We start from the raw sequence: 18,651 nt of genomic DNA on the forward strand, positions 1-18,651 counted from the left end.
TATAACACCATGATATCAGTGATGAAAAAGTAAACAAAAAAATATGAGCATTTACTCTATTTCTTATCAACTAAAAGAGGAATTGCATATTAGAGACAAAAATTAGACAAATATTGTAAGATAAGAGGTGCTTCTACTGCAAAACGGGCTGGGATGGGGGAAGTGCGTTGTAGCTTTCTCATTATGCGTTGCTTATTGAAAGTTACATTCTGTTAATCATAGTATCATAGAACAGTTTGGGTTGGAAGGGACCTTAAAGATCATCTAATTCCAACCCCCTTCCTTCCACAGACCAACCTTCCGCTAGGTTGCTCAGAGCCCCGTCCATCCTGGCCTTGAACACTTCCAGTGATGAGGCATATAAGACCTTCTGAACCATCAGCAAAAGGTTGATTTTCATAAGGTAGTTCTTGAAATTAGCGAAAGCACTGAAGTTTTTTTAATTAGAATTGATGGTTCTCATCTTGTAGTATTCTCTGTAGTTATTGAAGAGATCTGAGTAGGGCATAGTTACACTTTTATATTTTAGGGACTTCAAATTCACTGCAATACAGTAACTTCTTTAAAATGATTCAGATAACAAAAAATCTATAATCTCAAAGATGCATATAACCCACTGTTAAATGATTATTACAGTATAAATGTAGTTGGTAAAAGTAACAGCAAAACTAGACAACACCATCACGTATTGTGTGTTGAACAGTGTACATCACTACATGTCTCAGCAAATGGCACAAGAATATATTTCAGGCAACTCTGTATCAGCCTGGCCATCAGGGAAATAAAAATAATAATACAGGATATGCGTATAGCATTATCTTTTTCATATACCAAATATCCCATTTCTCATATCTGGTAAGTGCAGTGATTCATAGAAAAAAATCAGAAAAAAATCTTGGACAATGTAAGGTAATTAGACCCCACCTCCTCTATGAAGAAGGCTCTACAGGAATATCTTACTAAGGCAAGAATCTTAGATCGTATTTTTTCTAACAGGAAAAACTAAAACAAACCAAGAAAAAAAAGTTTATATTAAAAGCACCTCCTTACTTGCTACAGTGTATTGCCTATCCAAATGTGAACCCCTTTGCAGAGTTTTACATCTGCTTGGGCTAGTCCTGCTTTCTTGGACTGGGACTTTTATAGCCAGAGTTCTAAAGTGACAGACTGAATATACGACTGTAAATAGCTGAGTGACATTGCCTTTTGGAGAAGGACTTGGGGGTGTTGGTTGATGAGAAGCTAAACATGAGCCAGCAGTGTGCGCTCACAGACCAGAAAGCCAACCGTATCTTGGGCTGCATCAAAAGGAGCATGACCAGCAGGTTGAAGGAAGTGATCTTGCCCCTCTACTCTGCTCTTGTGAGACCTCGCTTGGAGTATTGTGTACAGTTCTGATGTCCTCAACATAAAAAGGACATGGAACTGTTGGAACAAGTCCAGAGCAGGGCCACAAATTTTATCAGAGGCTTGGAGCACCTCTCATATGAAGAGAGGCTGAGAAAGTTGGGGCTGTTTAGCCTGGAGAAGGCAAGGCTGTGTGGAGACCTCATAGCAGCCTTCCAGTATCTGAAGGGGGCCTATAAGGATGCTGGAGAGGGACTCTTCATTAGGGACTGTAGTGACAGGACAAGGGGTAACAGGTTAAAACTTAAACAGGGGAAGTTTAGATTAGATATAAGGAAGAAATTCTTTACTGTAAAGGTGGTGAGGCACTGGAATGGGTTGCCCGGGGAAGTTGGGACTGCTCCATCCCTGACGATGTTCAAGTCCAGGTTGGACAGAGCCTTGGGTGACATGGTTTAGTGTGAGGTGTCCCTGCGCATGGCAAGGGGGTTGGAACTAGATGATCTTAATGTCCTTTCTAACCCTAAGCTTTCTATGATTCTATGACTTGGAATGATTTTTTTTGCAGTGTTACAATGGGAAGAGTCTTCCACAAGGGACCTATTGCCTATATAAATGAAAATAAAGCTGACTCAGGTGTGTACTCTTTTTTTATTCTTTTACAATGCATGGTATGAGATTGCTGCTACTAAATTGGTGTAAATCTTTTAGACCCAGTTTGAGATTTTTCCATTATTTGCACCCCTTGACAGTTTTCACAGAAGGAAACTTACTGTATTGCGGTCTCTAATTATCCTAGTATTTATACTGGCAGCTTGTTTCCTTAATTCTTTTAATCAGTCATAGCAACAAAAAGTCAGGAGACTGACTACCAGCCAATAATGAAGAACGTGAGAAAGCTGATCACAGAATACAACAAAGCTCTCATAGAAGCTTTACAGAACACCAAGAACTGAATCCAGGCACTTCCTTCCTGCCCCAGTGGACCAACAATGAAAGTTGTGCACAGGCAACATGGAAAACTAGATTACTGAACTCATTCACTCACCACTATGGAAACAGACTCTTAAAAGAAGTTCTTCCAGGTTTTTAGAACTCACAGTTTTTAATACTATTCTTCTTTTGCAACAGTTAGTTAAAAATTTTAGAAATGAACTTCTGAATTTTATAAACTTGTAGAAATAAAAAAGAAATACTACACAATGAGTGTAAAATCAGCAGAATATTTTACTGAGGCCCATCGCTGGATTGAAATGTGAAACTTTAGCCTGCGTTACACAGTGGATCTCTAATTGTCTTGTAGGCCTATCCCTGCCAAACGTAACGGGAGTTTTTTCCTTGAATAAGGATTGCCTGGCAGGCTATCATACACATTATCTTAAATGAAGTGTATAATAAGATTAATGGTAATATCAGCATACCATCCATATTTAAACAGCAACTTATGACAAGGAAGGAAAATATCTAAGGAGGACAAGCATCCTTTTGAGTCAGAATTGCTTTATACTATAAATGTCTTATAATAAAATAGTCTTACAATAAAAGCAAATATACTTTATGTGTTAGAAAATTTTCATTTCCCAATAGAGAACTGATTAACTTCTTTATATTTTTTTAATATAACCATTCACTTTTTTCATGCAAAGTGAAGCATAACTATTACAGATCTTGTGCAGAGCATTTTACTTTTGTAGTATTTACCAATAAAAGAAATAACAGGGAAAATTATTTGTATTTTCTGCAATGCTTTTTTTCCCTCAGGTTTCAAGCTACAGTGTCATGCGCAACCTCTACTTTGAAAAAATACTTAGATCCAACGTCATAGAAGAAAAACAGGACTGATGCAGAAATAACTGTACTTTTCAGAACTTTCAGAAAACATTTACATAAAACAAAATTTCCATGTGGGTATTTCCTGCACATTCCACATGTAATTAAAAACTCCCTATTCATAATTTTCTCTACCTCGTATGTTGTAACCTAGTCCTGGTCAAAGAGAAAAGAAAAAGCACAATTGACTGTAGATAGGAATCTTAGCCGGACAGTAATCCAGCTTTTTCAAAAAGTAATGACAAGCAGCAGGGTCTGGATTTGTAATTGTTCTGCTCTCTTAGAAAAGTTTTCCAAGACAGAAGTAGACTGTATGCTTCACTTCATAGAACTGGGGTAGACCAAGAATTAGAAAATGTCTGAGTCCATTAAAATAGAAGTTCTGTATTTATGTCACTAAGTTTCTCAAATCTGTGATTGTCATTGGGAGTATAAAGAAGTATGTAAAGCAAAAATATTGAAGATTCTCGCAGAGAAGCACCGTGTTCCAAATTCAGCACAGTAAATGCTGTTGCTCTGTATATTTATGTCTGTATAATATTTAGAGATAATGGAACAGGATTTCTATAAACCAAGGACTGTTATCTAGGGGAAATTCCCACTAATGTCTCTTCCTTCCTGTCAAAGTTTCAGCTGTTCGAGAGAGAGCCCATTATTTGCTGAGATAAAGTTGAAGTCTAATATTCTCACCAACCAAACCATCAGCCAGAGATCATCTCCTGAATTCCACTTCGGCTATGATAACACATTTTAATGAACAGTGGAAAAAAAGCTGCAGACTGAATAAACACAATGCTTTGAATTTGCTTTCACTCAGGGTAGGGGATGGTTTTATTCTTTGGTAGTGATTCTGTAAAATAGCATGGCAGAGTTTACAGTTTTTTGTGGTGGTCCTAGGAGATACTTGTCCTAAAAGTCCTCTCCCCAGCATGGTGTTCTTTTCCTTGTGCTATTCAGGGATCTCCAGGTTACCTGTTCTGTCTCAGAATCTTGTCAATTGTTCTGACTTTTAACAGTTCATCCTTATGGCCCTGGATTATGGTCATAGTATCTGTAGCTGAAAAGAACTATATGGATTCTAAACGCTGAGGTACACAGCAGGCATTTTATCTCTCTCAAGGAGATTAACAACTCATTCCCAGAAGTGAGCTGAGTAAATTGTATCCGTATCTAGCTCTCAACATCTCAGTGAAAATAACTTTACCTCTTTTTATATTTTCTTAAACACAAGTTTAAGTACTGGACACATGGCATTTTTTCGCTAAAGTTCTTGTGTGTATCAAGACAGTTACTCAGTAACACAGGTCTCTCTCTCCAAGCAATCTTCTATCCATTTTATGTGATGACTTCAAACTGAGAGGACATTAAGTGACAACATCTATGGGGTGAAGAAATCACCTTTTCTGCTCACCTGTCTCACCAAGGCTGATTAGACTACACAGTGAGCCTCAAGCCAATTTTCAGTCCACCTCACTGTCCACTTACTTAACCTGTACTTTGTCAGCTTATCTATGAGGATCTGATGGAAAACCATGTCAGACACCTTGCTGATGTTGAGGTAAACATCCACAACTCTGTCCTTGCTCACTGAGTTAGTTACCTCATTGTGGAAGGCTGTCAGGCTGATTAAGCATCATTTCCCCTTCAGGAATCCGTGCTACCTACTCACAATCATTTTCCCATCCTTCATGTGTTTGGAAATGGTTTCCAGCGTAAGTTGCTCCATTACTTTCTCAGGGATTGAAGTGAAGCTGACCAGCCTGTAGTTACCTGTTTCTTTCTCTTCCTGAAGATAGTCATGACATTTGCTTCCTTTCAGTCTCCAGAACCCCTCTCATCACCATGGAAAAATGATAAGTGAGCATGGCCTCACAATGCCATCAGCCAGCTTCTGCCAGTATGGGTGCATCCCTACGAGCCTTACAGACTTACGCATAGTTTGTTTAAAAGTTGCCTCACTTAGTCATCCTCCAGAAAGACGCTACTGAGGCATTAGAATACCAGGTTTGACAGTGTCTGTGAATCCAAATACTGCTTCACTGTCACACTGCACAGAAACGAGCATTTCAATTTCAAAATCTTCAACCAAAGGGTCTGTTGTTTCTATGTTTGTACTTTGCATGTTGAGCATAGGAATGAATGTCACTCTTCCCAGCTCGTGATGGGATGATACTGCACCAACCTTGTTCCCCTATTCAGAGATATCATACATCCAGGCTAGCTGTATTTTTGCTGCAGGCATGAAGTAGTCCTCTTGTTGGTCTTCTTGCTTCATCTTATTTCCATTGATTTTCATTGTGATCAAAAAAATGTATTTTTCCGTCAAAATGAGTTGATTTTTTCCCCTTCCGTTAATGAGCTTTAGAAGACAACATTCAGCATTCCTGTGTGAAATTCCAGGTGGGCAGAATACTGAGGTTCTTTTTTAGTTCTTTCTGCCTGACAGTACTTAATGTTTCTTAGTGCTGGTGTGGTCTGTTTCACAACTGGAGGGAAGTTTCCAAAATCAGTGGTTGTAAAGTCTTTCCGGTTTTTTAAGTCTATTTTTCTGCTGCAAGTGTAAGACAAAAATACAAGGCATAAGGCAGATCTTATGATGAGGTACTAGCCATAAAATACCTTAGTTTGAGGAGAAAGATGTTAAAATGCTTACTTTATAACAACTATTATGCAAAGTATCTGCTTTGTGTGAACTCCTTGGAAACACATCTCAGTGATAAAGCATCTGCGTGGTGTGGATGTGGCAGTTGTTTGAAGTGAAAAAAACCCCCTCAGATTCTAAGAGATCACAAAATTGGCATTCACTTGAGCACATGCAGAGTGGTGAATACTAGCTGAGTGCTGTATGTATTTTAGGTGATAATTCAACAAGAGCAATACTGTGGCATACACATTAATCTCTTCAGAGGGGAACTGAATTACTCCCAAACAAACCAGTTGTCATCTCTCTCTTTTTCGGTTAAGAGGAAGGAAGCCTTTAAGCATTTCATAACTGCAGAGATGATCCACATTCAAAATCCCAGCTTTGATCAATCATTCATTGGCATTGGCAGAAGTTTGAAGCAGAGGAAGAAATGTTCCTTTCCCTGGTTTGCAGCGTTCTTGTGTCAGGAAGGAGGACTGGCTGGTCAATATGCCAAATGTGTGAAATGGAGGAAGTCTCCCACATCTAAAAAGAAAAAAGAGAGCCAGAAATGTAAAATGATCCGCTCTTGTTTCCTCTTGTAAAGCTAATTCCTTGAAAGATACAAAGTGGCTGGGCTTGATTCACTGAGCACTGGTATCTTTGGATCAGGCCCAAGATTTCTGCTGTGCAGCAAAGGATGAATAAGGTACAAGACACTGGTCTACAAAATACATCACAAATTTGCCCATGATACTATTTCAAGTGGGGTGAGAGGGACTCACCACCTCTGAAAATTAGAAAATTAAAATAATGATTATAGCAGAAATTATCAGTAGTATCAGTCGCCCCAAGGGTTATGCATGAAAGAAAAAATTCCAAATAAAGCCTTCAAATCTTCTGTATCCTTCCTGCTCCTTCTTTTTCTTCCAAATTAAATGAAGTGCTTAGTGGCTTGGACTTGTGCTCACATTTTTTAGGATTATTGAGCTGAAAGTTACTGAAGTTCTTTATGCAAATCTACATTTTAACTTCTCATCTTAAGATGTACATGTCTCTTTCGTGCTTCCATATTTAAAGAATTGCAAAAATTGTATTGATCAAACACTAAAAGAAGTATGCGATTTAGAAATCTTTCTCTCACAGGGAAAGAGAAAAAACTGAAGGTAAAGCTGCAGCACTCAAGAGAAGGAACAGTTACACTGCAGCTCACCAACAGTGCACATGTGGCTCTCCTAAATCAGTACAAGCTTTTAGCCAGTCCCAGTGTGACATCAATTTGGAAGCAGAGCAAAGTAGACAGCAAATTTATCACTAAGTTGTACTTGATGAATGCTGGTTGTAGTTAAATAAAATTCAATGATGCAGTCGTCAAATAAAAATAACCATTAGAATCACATTAACAGTGTGAGATTAATTCAGTGGCAGATAGTGGGTCCTGTAAACAGGATTTTAAGAGTGATTTTTGGTAACTTTAATGGATGAAAACACTAACCCTGAATGGATGAAACACTAACCCTGAGATCTAATGAGCACAACCCATTTCCTGGTCCTTGGAAGCAATAGTCAGATCTGCAAACCTCACGTGCAATAAGTGGCTTACACAATTAAGTCTTTCTCTCTCCAAATTGCTCAGATAAGAAATTTGCCTCATTAATGCTAGGCTACTTTAGGCAGTCACATCTTTGCTGCTGTGCATCATTTGGGGTGATTCAATGTCAATATCTTGAAGACATTTAGATATACAGTTGATACTGTTAAATATATATTTGGATATACGGTTGTTACTGTTAAATACACAGAGTCAGTTGTCCTTCAAAATGTATTATTGTAGAAAAATTAAGTAGAAAAGCAGTAACAGAACAGAGGGGGAAAATCATAAGCTCTGTAGCTTTTGTATGAGCTCTACTTATCTTCTGCTGGGTGACCTCTTCAGGCTGGAGAATCTCATTCATCTCCAGGCTTCTTTTGACTTTGATACAGCAAATTAACATTACTTATGACTGTGCTCCCACAACCTGATCCTGAACCTGGTCTTGGCAGAGAAACAAAAGCTTGATTTGGGGTCAATTTAGCACATAGTCAGAATCATCTCTTTTATCAGATCTTTTGAAAACTAGAGTGGATGTGCTCAAAAGTAGGAAAACAATGTGCTCAAAAAACAATGACAACAAGGATGCAGGCTTCTTGTTTTCATAACAAAAGCTAAGTGGGATTAACTAGCCTACTTACTCTTACTCATGTGATTTCATATATGTGTTTGACACCATCAGGGGCCATCATCGTTGCTGGCTCATAACTTCTCACACTTGCTTTCTCCATGTACTTTTTAAAAAAGTCTCTTTTTTGTCAACAGTGAATTTGGAAACATAATTTTTTTGTCATGCCGACAACAGGCCTTTGTAAAATCTACATAAAGCCTATTTCAACAAAATGCAAGTGACTCACAAAGTAAATTTTTCCAGAATAGGGACCTTAGTCAAACAGCCTGATGCCCTCCACAGTGGCTTTACTGATGCAGAGGCCCTAAAGTACTCCTCTGTTTTTTCATCAGCTGAACTTTCCACTTGAGAGAAACCTGAGATTCCCATGACATCCTGTGTTTAATTCTGCTGTAGTAAATTCCCTTTTATTTCACTAACTAGGAAGACAGGAAAGCAACAGCTGCCTTTGGCTAAGGCTGTTCTGTTGACTGCTCAATACTCAGCCATTTTCCAGACTATGGTCTCCTGAAAATCGAAGAGAAGCTCTTTTAGGAGAAGAAAACAAAATCTCTGAGCACAAAACCCTGATGATAGCTGTGTTTGCAGTCCTGACTTACCTTTTGAATATGCATATGCAGAAGAGGCAGCAGAAAGAGCAAAAAGTAACTGCACCTCCTCAGCATGCCAAATGGAAGAGAATGAGCTGCAACAAAAACCAGATTCTACTACCTTTTCTACCCCACCTTGAAGTTTCTCACAACCACTCCTCTATACTGTCCTTTCCTGTTATTATGACTTATCTTTAGCTGTGTACCACAGAAACCTTTATCTCCCCCAGTTTCTACACTGCCACGGCACCTTGTAGGGATGGTCCTCCTCCTGACTGCTTTGACAAGCCACTGTACCTGTGTTCTGACTGGCCACCTGGATCCTACCTCTCACTTCCAGGTAAAATAGATGGCTTAGGGGCTGTGGCTGGCCTCAGTGGCATAGGCTGTTCTGTAGGGAAGAACAGGATTTGTTAAAGAAAAGTAGCTTAAACTGTCTTATTTATGAGCCTCTGCTTCACATTAGCTGATTGCAGTGAGTAATAATTCCTAAAGTTCCTTTTATGCCACACATTAACATCATGTCAAGGCCAAAGTAATGGCTTATTTCCAAAAGGCAGAATACAGCCAGACACTGCAAGAGGATATGTGCTTTCTGCTAACACATCTACCTGATTAAAGAAGTGCAGAGTGGCATTGTTTCTTTTTCCTTCTCACATATTTCCATGTGCTGCAGCATGTATGAATGGATTGAGACAAGCGTGCTGCTTATCTAAAGAGGAAAGCCTGGTGTCAGGAGTTCAGGGCACTTGACATATCATAAAATTAGCCTTCAGCAAACAGAGTTATGAAAAGCCATGTTTAACGCTAGGATTGTGTTTACGTGTTGAAAGACAATTTATTTCCTTGCTGTAACTAATTTAAAAACTCACGCATACCATTGTGATAGGCATTAAATTAGATGTGAATGCTGACATGTATTAACCAGCAGTTAACCACCCACAAAAGCCATGTTTCTGCAGGGAACACTTTAGAAATCACACAGGGGTTGGACAGCCTTTCTGAGCCTTTCAAGTACCTTTGGAAAAGACGAAGGGTGTAGTCTGTGGGGCCCAAATACCCTCATGAGGGTGTGCCATAGGCCTGCTCATTGGCCAGCCCAGTAGTCAAGAGTCTTTGCTAGCCCTATGAGCAACAAAAGCTAGAATAACTTGGTATCATATTTTACTCTTCCTCTTTTTCAGCTCAGTTTCTTTCATCGGCAATCTGGTTTTGCCAGGAGGCTATTTCCAATTCTTCCGCTCTTTTATAGTCAACAGAGGCTGAGATTTAGGATCGTCTTTTTTGTCGATCTGTCAACATAAGGTGGGGAATAGGTAGCAAGAGACAGAAGCATGCACGGGGTCTTGTTATGATATCATTGCTGCTTCATGGAAAGGATAGACAATTTTACTGCACTTCTGTGTTGTTCAGTAATCAGAAGGATGATCAGATCATAAAAGTTCTAGTTCATAGGACAGAAAATTGGTATGACCTACTTTTAGGAAGACTTATAGTCTAATAGCACAGGATCATAGAATGGTTTGGGTTGGAAGGGACTTTAAAGATTATCTAGTTCCAACCCACCTGCCATGGGCAGGGACACCTTCTACCAGACCAGGTTGATCCAAACTCCGTGCAACCTGGCCTTGAACACTGCCAGGGAAGTGGCATCCACAACTATAATGATGAAAATATAGAAGGTAAGAATATGCCAGAACAGTGAAATCCTTTAATTTCCACAGTCTAGCAAATGCTTGTGTGATTAATTTTGATATCAGCGGAAGCAATAATCAAACTCTGGCACTTAAAAACCTTCCATATAGAAACAGAACTTACCCACTTATTACACATAAATAAATACTTAGATGTTTGCTGAATCATAGATACTATTATTTGTTTCTTCAAACTGAAATCATATCATGAAACACAAAACAAATACATGAGCCTCCTGAGGCTGGTATCCTACCTAAATTCTGACCTGGGTAAGTATGTTTCCTTTTCTCTAGCTTCAGCAAGTGTTTGCAGCCTTCCTGTGTTTGTGAAGTATTGCACATTCAGGCTGTCTGCTCTCATTCTGGAGATAGCTACCTTGTCATGGCAGATGACCAGTAGGCACAAGCTGATTCTTCAAAAAGAGTGAATAGCTTACCTGGCCAATTATGCATACTGCAAAACCAGTAGCAGCAGCAGTCCGTATGCATTGCTTTGCATTTAGATGCATTCAAAATAGAGATATGATGCATTTCTCACCAGTGACTGGTTTATGCCCTGGGGAGTGAGATTTAAGTGAAAAGTTTATAAACCTTTCTAAGCTCATAGTAACAATCTGGAGAACCACAGCCTTGACTGGAGTTGCTTAAGCCCCTGCCTCCAGCAAATCAAAAGATATTGAAAACAAAATTAAAGATAGGTCATGTTAGAAGTAGGTTAAATGAGCAACAGAACAGAGCTATCCACTAGGTAGGAATTATGATAGTACTTAGTGTAATACAGTAAATATTCTGCTAATGTGCAACTGGCGTGTGGTTAATCACTGCCTCTCCATGCCTAAGAGCAGAAGAAAATGTGCACAAAATCAAGATGGAGAAAAGGCCAGGTTGGATGAGGCCTTGGGTGACATGGTTTAGTGTGAGGCGTCCCTGCCCATGGCAGGGGGGTTGGAACTAGATGATCTTAAGGCCCTTTCCAACCCTAACTATTCTATGGTTCTATACGTATTTTGGTTTGGAACCAGACCAAGTAAATATCTTATATTCTGCCTTCTGTAAGCCTCAAAGTGGAATTTTAGTAATGTTTGGACAACACATTATGGTTTTGCACTGAGAAGGTATTTTCAGTTTAAGTTCCTAGGCGGTTTGGCTTTCAGTTTTGCTTTGTTTTGGGTTGGGGTTTTTTTGGGGTGGGAGGGCAGCATGTAAGGAGCAACTCTAGGTAATTGCATTGAAACATGTGGACGGCAAAACCCTTCTGTGCATATGGCAATAGATTTTGGGTGTAAAGGACTTCCTTTGTGAAATCTACACCAAGTGGAGCCTTAAAAGGTCTTGCTAAGGAAATCAAATCAAAGTAGGCTCAACCCACACCCCATTTCCAAAATGTTGCTGAACATTCACTTTTCTATGCTTCTGTAAAAGTCACTCTGGGTGTTAGCATCTTGGCAGAACTACAGGACTTTCAAATGCTACATTGTCATATTGTCATGGGTTATATTTAGCCAATGGGCAAATAGGATTGCCCTTTATTTGCAATGCTGTTTGAATAGTGGAGTGCTGCCTTTCCATTTTTTTTTCTTTCCTTTTTTTTTTTTTTCGGTGGTTGTCTTTGTATTTTTCCCTTATGTTTTGTTTTAGCTTCTGAGTTTTGAGACCCCCGCTAAGTAATGTGGACATTTTGATCCCACTGAAGTCATAATAACTCTAACTTGGGTGTGATTTATTATTGCAACAAGTTTTCAGTCTGTTTCCAATTGTCAGAGCAGAATTGTTTCCAGTGAAGCACATGAACTAATGGAGTAGTTTGCTGGATTGTTGCTGGCTTTGATCTATACTGGATTCATCTGGTTGGTTTGTTACCGTTTACTTCATATTTTCATTACTGTATGCTGAGATGCGTTGCAGCCAGCAGCTTACACATGGTTTTAATAAATAAGGGAAAATATGATAGCACCATGAGAAATTAGCAGATATGTGCTATGAGGAGGGGATGACACTTTTCCCCTCCTGTACCTAGGTGGAGGAGCTTTTATTTGCACTCTCCCGCCTACTGGAGGATGCCATCATTGTTCTTATTTTGCTGACTGTGACCAACAGCAGTCCCCTGCTTCTCCAGCAGCTCCAGATAACCGTTTTGATGTATTGCTGGATGGACGGGATTTGCACTGCCCTGCAGTCCTGCTGATACAAAATGCCTTTAAGATCCTGCCTTTCCCATCCTAATCTACAAAGGAAACAGGAAAAAGGAACTTAAACTCCCTGTACTCAGACAGCAATGAGACTGTTCCAGCCTGCGCCAGTGCTATGATTTCTTGTCTGTGACTTGTAAACAGCGTACCACAATGGAGAAGAGTAACCAGTAAACGTCTACCCTGAGAAAAGGATACTCCATGAGCGACTGTAAGAACTGGATGGATATATTTTGGAAAGCATGGACGCTTTAGCACATCTAGTTCTCTATGGATTCAGCCTGATGATTTCAGGTAAGCCTTTGCTTTAATATCTGTGGTTGACCTGTCATGCCTTTATTGTTTCTCATGCAATGTGCAGACAAAGCGCATGACTCCCTACTCCTTACTTCAGCACTTACCTTTAGAGATGAGTACTCGCGTTTGTTTCAGTGAGTCCACTTACCTCTCTGCAGTCCTTTTAAAGCAAGTGAGGGCAGGACTGTGGCCAAGCTGCTGGGCAGGGTTTATACACATGTAAAATCTGCTCATACCTCTTTTTAGTTGTTGAAGTAGTTCGTTGACACAGAGAGAGACTACAACAGGGTTTCTCTTCTGTCTAATGGTATTAACTTCTTCACAAAGCTCACAACTTTGAAACCATTGGTGTCATTCGCCAAGAATATCTGCTCTGTGTCTGACTTTATGAACTGGCTGTGTGGTGGGAAATGTGACATTTCTTGGTATACCAGTATCTGATTTTAGACAAGTTTTTAGACAGACAAGATTCCAGAACTGGAATCTATATGAAAGTCAGTGGACAAAAAGGGCACCTTATAGAAGATCAGTTAGTAACACTTCAAATACAGCTGAGGAATGGTTCAGTATTATCAGCAAATGTCATTAGTTTAGCAAGTCAGAATTTAGCCATAAGACACCTGCAGAAAAGGTACACAGTGAGATTATACTAATGGAAAATTAGTTTACAGTATTCGGAGAACTAATGTCAGAGATGTTTTGCTGAAGTTATCACTAGCAGAGCCCTAAGGAAGCCTGTTCTCTTGCCATCAGATTCTTAATTGTTCAGCATTGGAGTGTTGCTTTCACCATCCATGTTTTGATTTTCTAGACAGTTTGTTCTGGGTAATATACCAAGCAAAATCTGTAAAACAGAAACACAATTTACACAATAACCTTAGACTTAAGTCACTCCTAACCATTTCATTGAGGTATGTATATGTTCTTCCAGTCCAGCAAAAAGGTAGTGTGCTATAAAACTGCAGGTTGTCCTGCAAGGAAAACCAGAAAGTAGCAAGAAAAAACAGAAGTCCTCATTGCTGTGTAACTAGCTTTAAAATTCACAGATCTTCTGGATTAGCAGCATGAGAATACCTAAGAGAAATTACGAACAAATGAGTTTGCAATTTTACTTTTGGCACCTATAAAAGGCTAGAGATTAATACAGGCAAAAATATATGTTTAAAATCTGTTCAGTATATGTTTGGTAGTATTCTTATCTAGCCTTTGATGTAATAGTCTGCATATTGTTTACAAAATCCTCTTTTATGGCTTTTAATTGTGCACATTGATTCAGCCTGTTTAGCCTTCAGATCACTTCAGCTTGTCACTTGAAGGAGACAACCTGATGCTGTAAGCAGCATGAAAGAGGAGGAAAGGGAGTCCAGTTATCCCAACTCTTTTTCCTTGTCTCTGCTGTTTCTCTGCATCAAAACATACACCTAACTGACACAGCAGGCAAGCGACATTTGTTAAGTCAGAAGCAGGGGAAGAACAAAAGTTGCCTGCAGAGATTAGCTGTAAACATGGGCAGTGCAGACAGCTCAGTACTGAAGAGCTGCCAGTCAGTGCCTTTTCCACAGGGGCTGAGCAGCGAGGTGTGTGCTGTAGTCACACCCATCTCAATAGATCTGTCAGCTTTCCCGCTTTTGTTTGAGAATGATATCATGTTTCCTGGGGCAAGCAGTGGAAGACAATGCAATCCCGCTTTCCTCTAGATACTGCAGGCGGAGCTCAGGAAAGCAGGAATGACATTCCCTGAGCAGGGGAGGCTTTACACTCAACGCAGACAGTGAACTGGCTTAACCTTGTCCCCAGTGATCATGGGCTTCTCTGGGTGTGTTGCTGGGTAGGCACAAAATCCACTCCACCCTTTTCCAAACTGAAGACTGTTGGCTTGGCTCCTGTTACGAGAAATGGCCATTGATCTAATGTCTTTTCTTGTTGTTGTTTTAATAACAGTGCTCCATTTGCAGCTAAAGATCTGATTTGGAAGGTAACATTCAAAATACACACAAATGCTTACTTTTGCACTGCTTGACATAGCAAATGTTCAATTAAACTGACAAGGGGTTGAATTTAATCCTATTGGGATTCGTGAAACTAGACTGAGCACATTTTTCTTTTGGTTCATTCTACTCCAGTCAACATTTTGTAGAATCAAAATGATCCTGGAATCCATCCTGAAGTATGGATTCAAACCCCAAGGTTGTGACTAGGTACAATCTAGTTAAGTTTGTTAGATCCTGACCAAAGAGAGCTGCAGACTCACCTATTCCCTTGGAAGGCAGAGGAAAAAGGAAGGAATGACTGTCAGACCTCACCTTTTCCCTTTTAACCTCCTCAAGTGGTCTGATAATTTGCTTTCAGATTCTCATAGTGGGCTAACTCTCAAAAATGTTCATGTGTAGCCTTATTTTAGCAAGATGGCCTCCATCAGTAAAAGACTGTGGAAATCAGCAACAATTAAAACCGGTTTCAAGCACATTTCTTTGACTATTTCTGGCAGGAAACAAATACGTTGTCCAGTGTCTCTCTTCGGCAAGACAAACGCAATCTTCTTTGCCATAGCTTTGTTCTACCAATAATCTTAAATCTAAAAATACTGGATTTCTTTTTGTGAGTGTGTGTGATTTAGCTTTGGATCCATATATGGTAAAGACTCAAAAGGTTTATTTAGCCTTTTAAGAGAGGGTAACAGTGGAGCTAACAGTGGAGTGGCATTCAGTGGTAGCTTTCTAACATCCCCATTGACAGCTGTGTTTTCTTTGGGATCAATATAAAAAAAAACTGATAAATTGTGTATATTATCATTATTACATGACACATTTACATGTTTAGAAATTAAAGCAACTGTCAACATACATTGCGATACACACAAGCACTGTTATGATGCTGTAGGCTCTTCAAATTTACAAGAAGTCATGATATTTAATTAGACTGGAAAAATGCTAATAATAGTTTCAAGACCTGTTTTTCTCTTGCCAAATTTAACTTAACCTAAAGAAAACCTATACTAACCTCTGGTTAATACACACCTGTGACCATGAGCAGGCGCTCATGTTAGAATGTTATTCTTCTCATAATTAAAGGACTAGGCCTGTGTGAGTATCTTCAAACATGCTGCTATCAGATCAAATCATGGATTTAATTTCTTGTTCCTGAAGTGTATTTGATTTGTGAGACTAAGCAATCCCATCTGCCTGCCACACTTAGGTTATTTACCAAGAGGGAAGAGTGTCCTGGTGCCTTTTTCATGAGTCTGAAATTTACATGTAATTTAGACTCTTCTTGAGATGTAGCCTTTATCTAATCCAGGAATGATGATCCTGTCGCAAGGATCACTGGTTGAATCTCTGACCTGCTGAATGTTAGTGTTTCTGCACAGTTCTGTTAGGACAATCATGATTTACAGATCTGTCTTATGGAAGAAAGAGAGCTGTTCTGGTTTAGTTACCTTGCTGCCTATATGTTTGCAAAGAAACAAGTTCCAGCTGTCAACTAACTCATTGTTCCTTGACTCTGCAGCTAGAAGGCAAAAACAACAGTAGGCAGCTCTGTGTACTGACCTAAGTAGATTTACAAAAGTGGGCTGATTATCTCTGGTTTGCCCTTTTATTTTTTAGCTTTGCAGTTTGCTTTCAGTACATGACTGGTTCAGACCCAGTGAGAGATAGAGTAGCTATTAGGAAGCCTGTGTTTCCAAAGGCCATTTCAGCAGCAGGGAGTAATCAGGAGTGAAAAGGCATAGCATCAGACTCTGAGGAATAAAATCTAAATGGGTGAAATGAAATCACGCTACATTCACAAATGTTAACATGTGTTATCATTTTAGGTACAGAATTCGTATCTATATATATACATATATATATTAGATTTCGGGAGTATTTAGTCATAATTAAGCTGGTTGGATGGAATTTTTTTTTTAACTTCATTTAATGGAAAAATTAAAGTGACATTTTGCAATAGTCTGATACAAGAATTTCATCTGGAAAGCGTTAGGTGGACAAGGGGGAGCATAGAAGTCAGAAGGACTGACTGCAGCTAGCAGCTTGCTTTAGGCAAGAGAGATATGTAATTTGTCCTTCACAAAGAGAATTATCTGGGTTGGAAACCTGATCTGCATCGGTCACATAGATTTGAGCCTGCATGGCCCAGACCCATCTCCTAAACACGAAACTCCTGTTTGTCTTGCCATGGAAAACCAAGAAGTCATTGTGATGTGGAGAGTGTTGGGTAGGCGTAGAAGAAATGAAGCAAAAATGGATGCACCTTCCACTTGCGCAAGAGATGCATGGTTCCATGGTCAGCTCCCACTGTGATGCAAAACCTGTCTGGAACTGGACGGATGAAAATCTTCGAGAAACTGTAATGAAGACCTGTCCTCCAAAGACAGCATCGATCCTGTGCTAGTAGCAAGATCATACTTAGGATGCTGTTCCACTGCGGTTTCAGTGGAGATGTGGGGAAACTTGAGACTTTCCTGTTAAGCATTCAAAATGCTGATTTTTTTAGGGTACAGGTTTGATAACTGTTCTTCAACTAGCACCCAAACTAAGAACATGCACTAATAATGTTAAACAAGGGTCATATCACAAAGAAGTAAAAAAATCCATCAAAATTAATTTTGTAATTCAGCACTAAGAAAGGCAAACACTTTCAGGGTGTGAAGATATTAGGAATTTATTATGTTCTGGAAGGGTTTTGAGATAGTTCATAAATGACATTTCTGTATTCAAGGGTAATATATTTATAAACTTTTTACTTCAAGACTGGTATTTTGCTTGCCTGGTATTTATTTACTTTTCACGTTGTGTCAGCCTGTCCTATGAAGTGTCTTGGTTAATTTCTTCTTTGGACTGCAACAGGTCCCTCTTGACAGCGCAGTTCCATCTGCACTTCTGACTGTGCTGATGATTTTCTTTCGTGTTATTTTCAGGCTGTCACTAGTCAGGGCCCCGAGCCTCATTAGTCACTAACTGTGCTTAGCACCAGAAACAACTCTCATTACTCTAGTTGGAAAAATCAGTGGCAAAGTGAGAGTACTGTACAGGCAAAGATGTATTAGAGTATGTCCATCCAGCAGCCAGCACTCACAGGCATTTCCAGACAGTTAACCTTATGCATGTTGTATGCACTGACATATGCTATGAAGACTAATTGATTGCCTATGTTATTTTGCATACTTCATCTTGGTACATGCACAAAAGCAACATAAAGTATACTCAGGCAGTATACACAGTGGTTTCATAATGTGATTTGTAAGCACCACCCTTGTTTTGGACATATTTATTCTTGCTTGCAAGTACTTTCTTGATGGTAGTACCCATATTTGGCTCGCCAGATGTTCAGCCAGATGTAGCTGAACTACAAGTCTGTTCTAGTCAAGCTATCCCACATGCCTTATTCTTTTGCAGCATTACCTAGCATATTGTCAGCTGTTTGTTACATGCAATTTCTGCTGATGTGTTGTATTCTGCTTTACTTGCTTATGGTCTACAAGAAAAGTCATGAGAAAGCATCTTTCTACATTTTGGTTACTTACACATGCATTTAGGCACCCTCACTAGGAAACCCCCAGAAAAGCTGCACCAGTGTTTCTTTTCTAGCTTTTTCATCTTGAAAGACTGTTTTGACAAAATGTAAAGAAAATAATTATATGTTATTTTAGAAGAAGGCATTTGCTTCACCTGCTCCAGATGTACCCATGGGCCTGTAAGAAACCATTAGCTTTGACAGACTATTTTATTTGTCACACTTGTGCTCTGGTTTTCCCACTGCTACTGAGTAGCAAAGTGATGTCCTGGCACTAATTTTTTGTTTCATATTAGTTTCATAGGACTTTTCCTCCTCCATTTTGAAGGGTGAGAGTCCTTGGTA

General features: G+C 39.4%; 2 protein-coding genes across 2 annotated transcripts in view; both read left to right on the forward strand.

Annotated features, from left to right (window-relative positions):
• The window catches only part of IFT74 (intraflagellar transport 74), a 41,958-nt gene extending 39,345 nt beyond the window's left edge, over positions 1-2,613 (forward strand). Inside the window, exon 20 of the mRNA XM_080637383.1 lies at positions 2,188-2,613. Within this exon, the coding sequence (XP_080493509.1) occupies positions 2,188-2,303 (116 nt within the window). The 3' untranslated portion in view covers positions 2,304-2,613. The remainder of the gene's footprint in view (positions 1-2,187) is intronic.
• Positions 2,614-12,737: 10,124 nt separating this feature from the next.
• Positions 12,738-18,651, forward strand: part of TEK (TEK receptor tyrosine kinase) — a gene marked incomplete at both ends in the record, with an annotated part of 38,904 nt that continues 32,990 nt past the window's right edge. The window contains one exon of the mRNA XM_080637453.1: positions 12,738-12,789. Within this exon, the coding sequence (XP_080493579.1) occupies positions 12,738-12,789 (52 nt within the window). The remainder of the gene's footprint in view (positions 12,790-18,651) is intronic.

Source organism: Psittacula echo (assembly GCF_963264785.1).
Source record: "Psittacula echo genome assembly, chromosome: Z".
Taxonomy (NCBI): Eukaryota; Metazoa; Chordata; class Aves; order Psittaciformes; family Psittacidae; genus Psittacula; species Psittacula echo.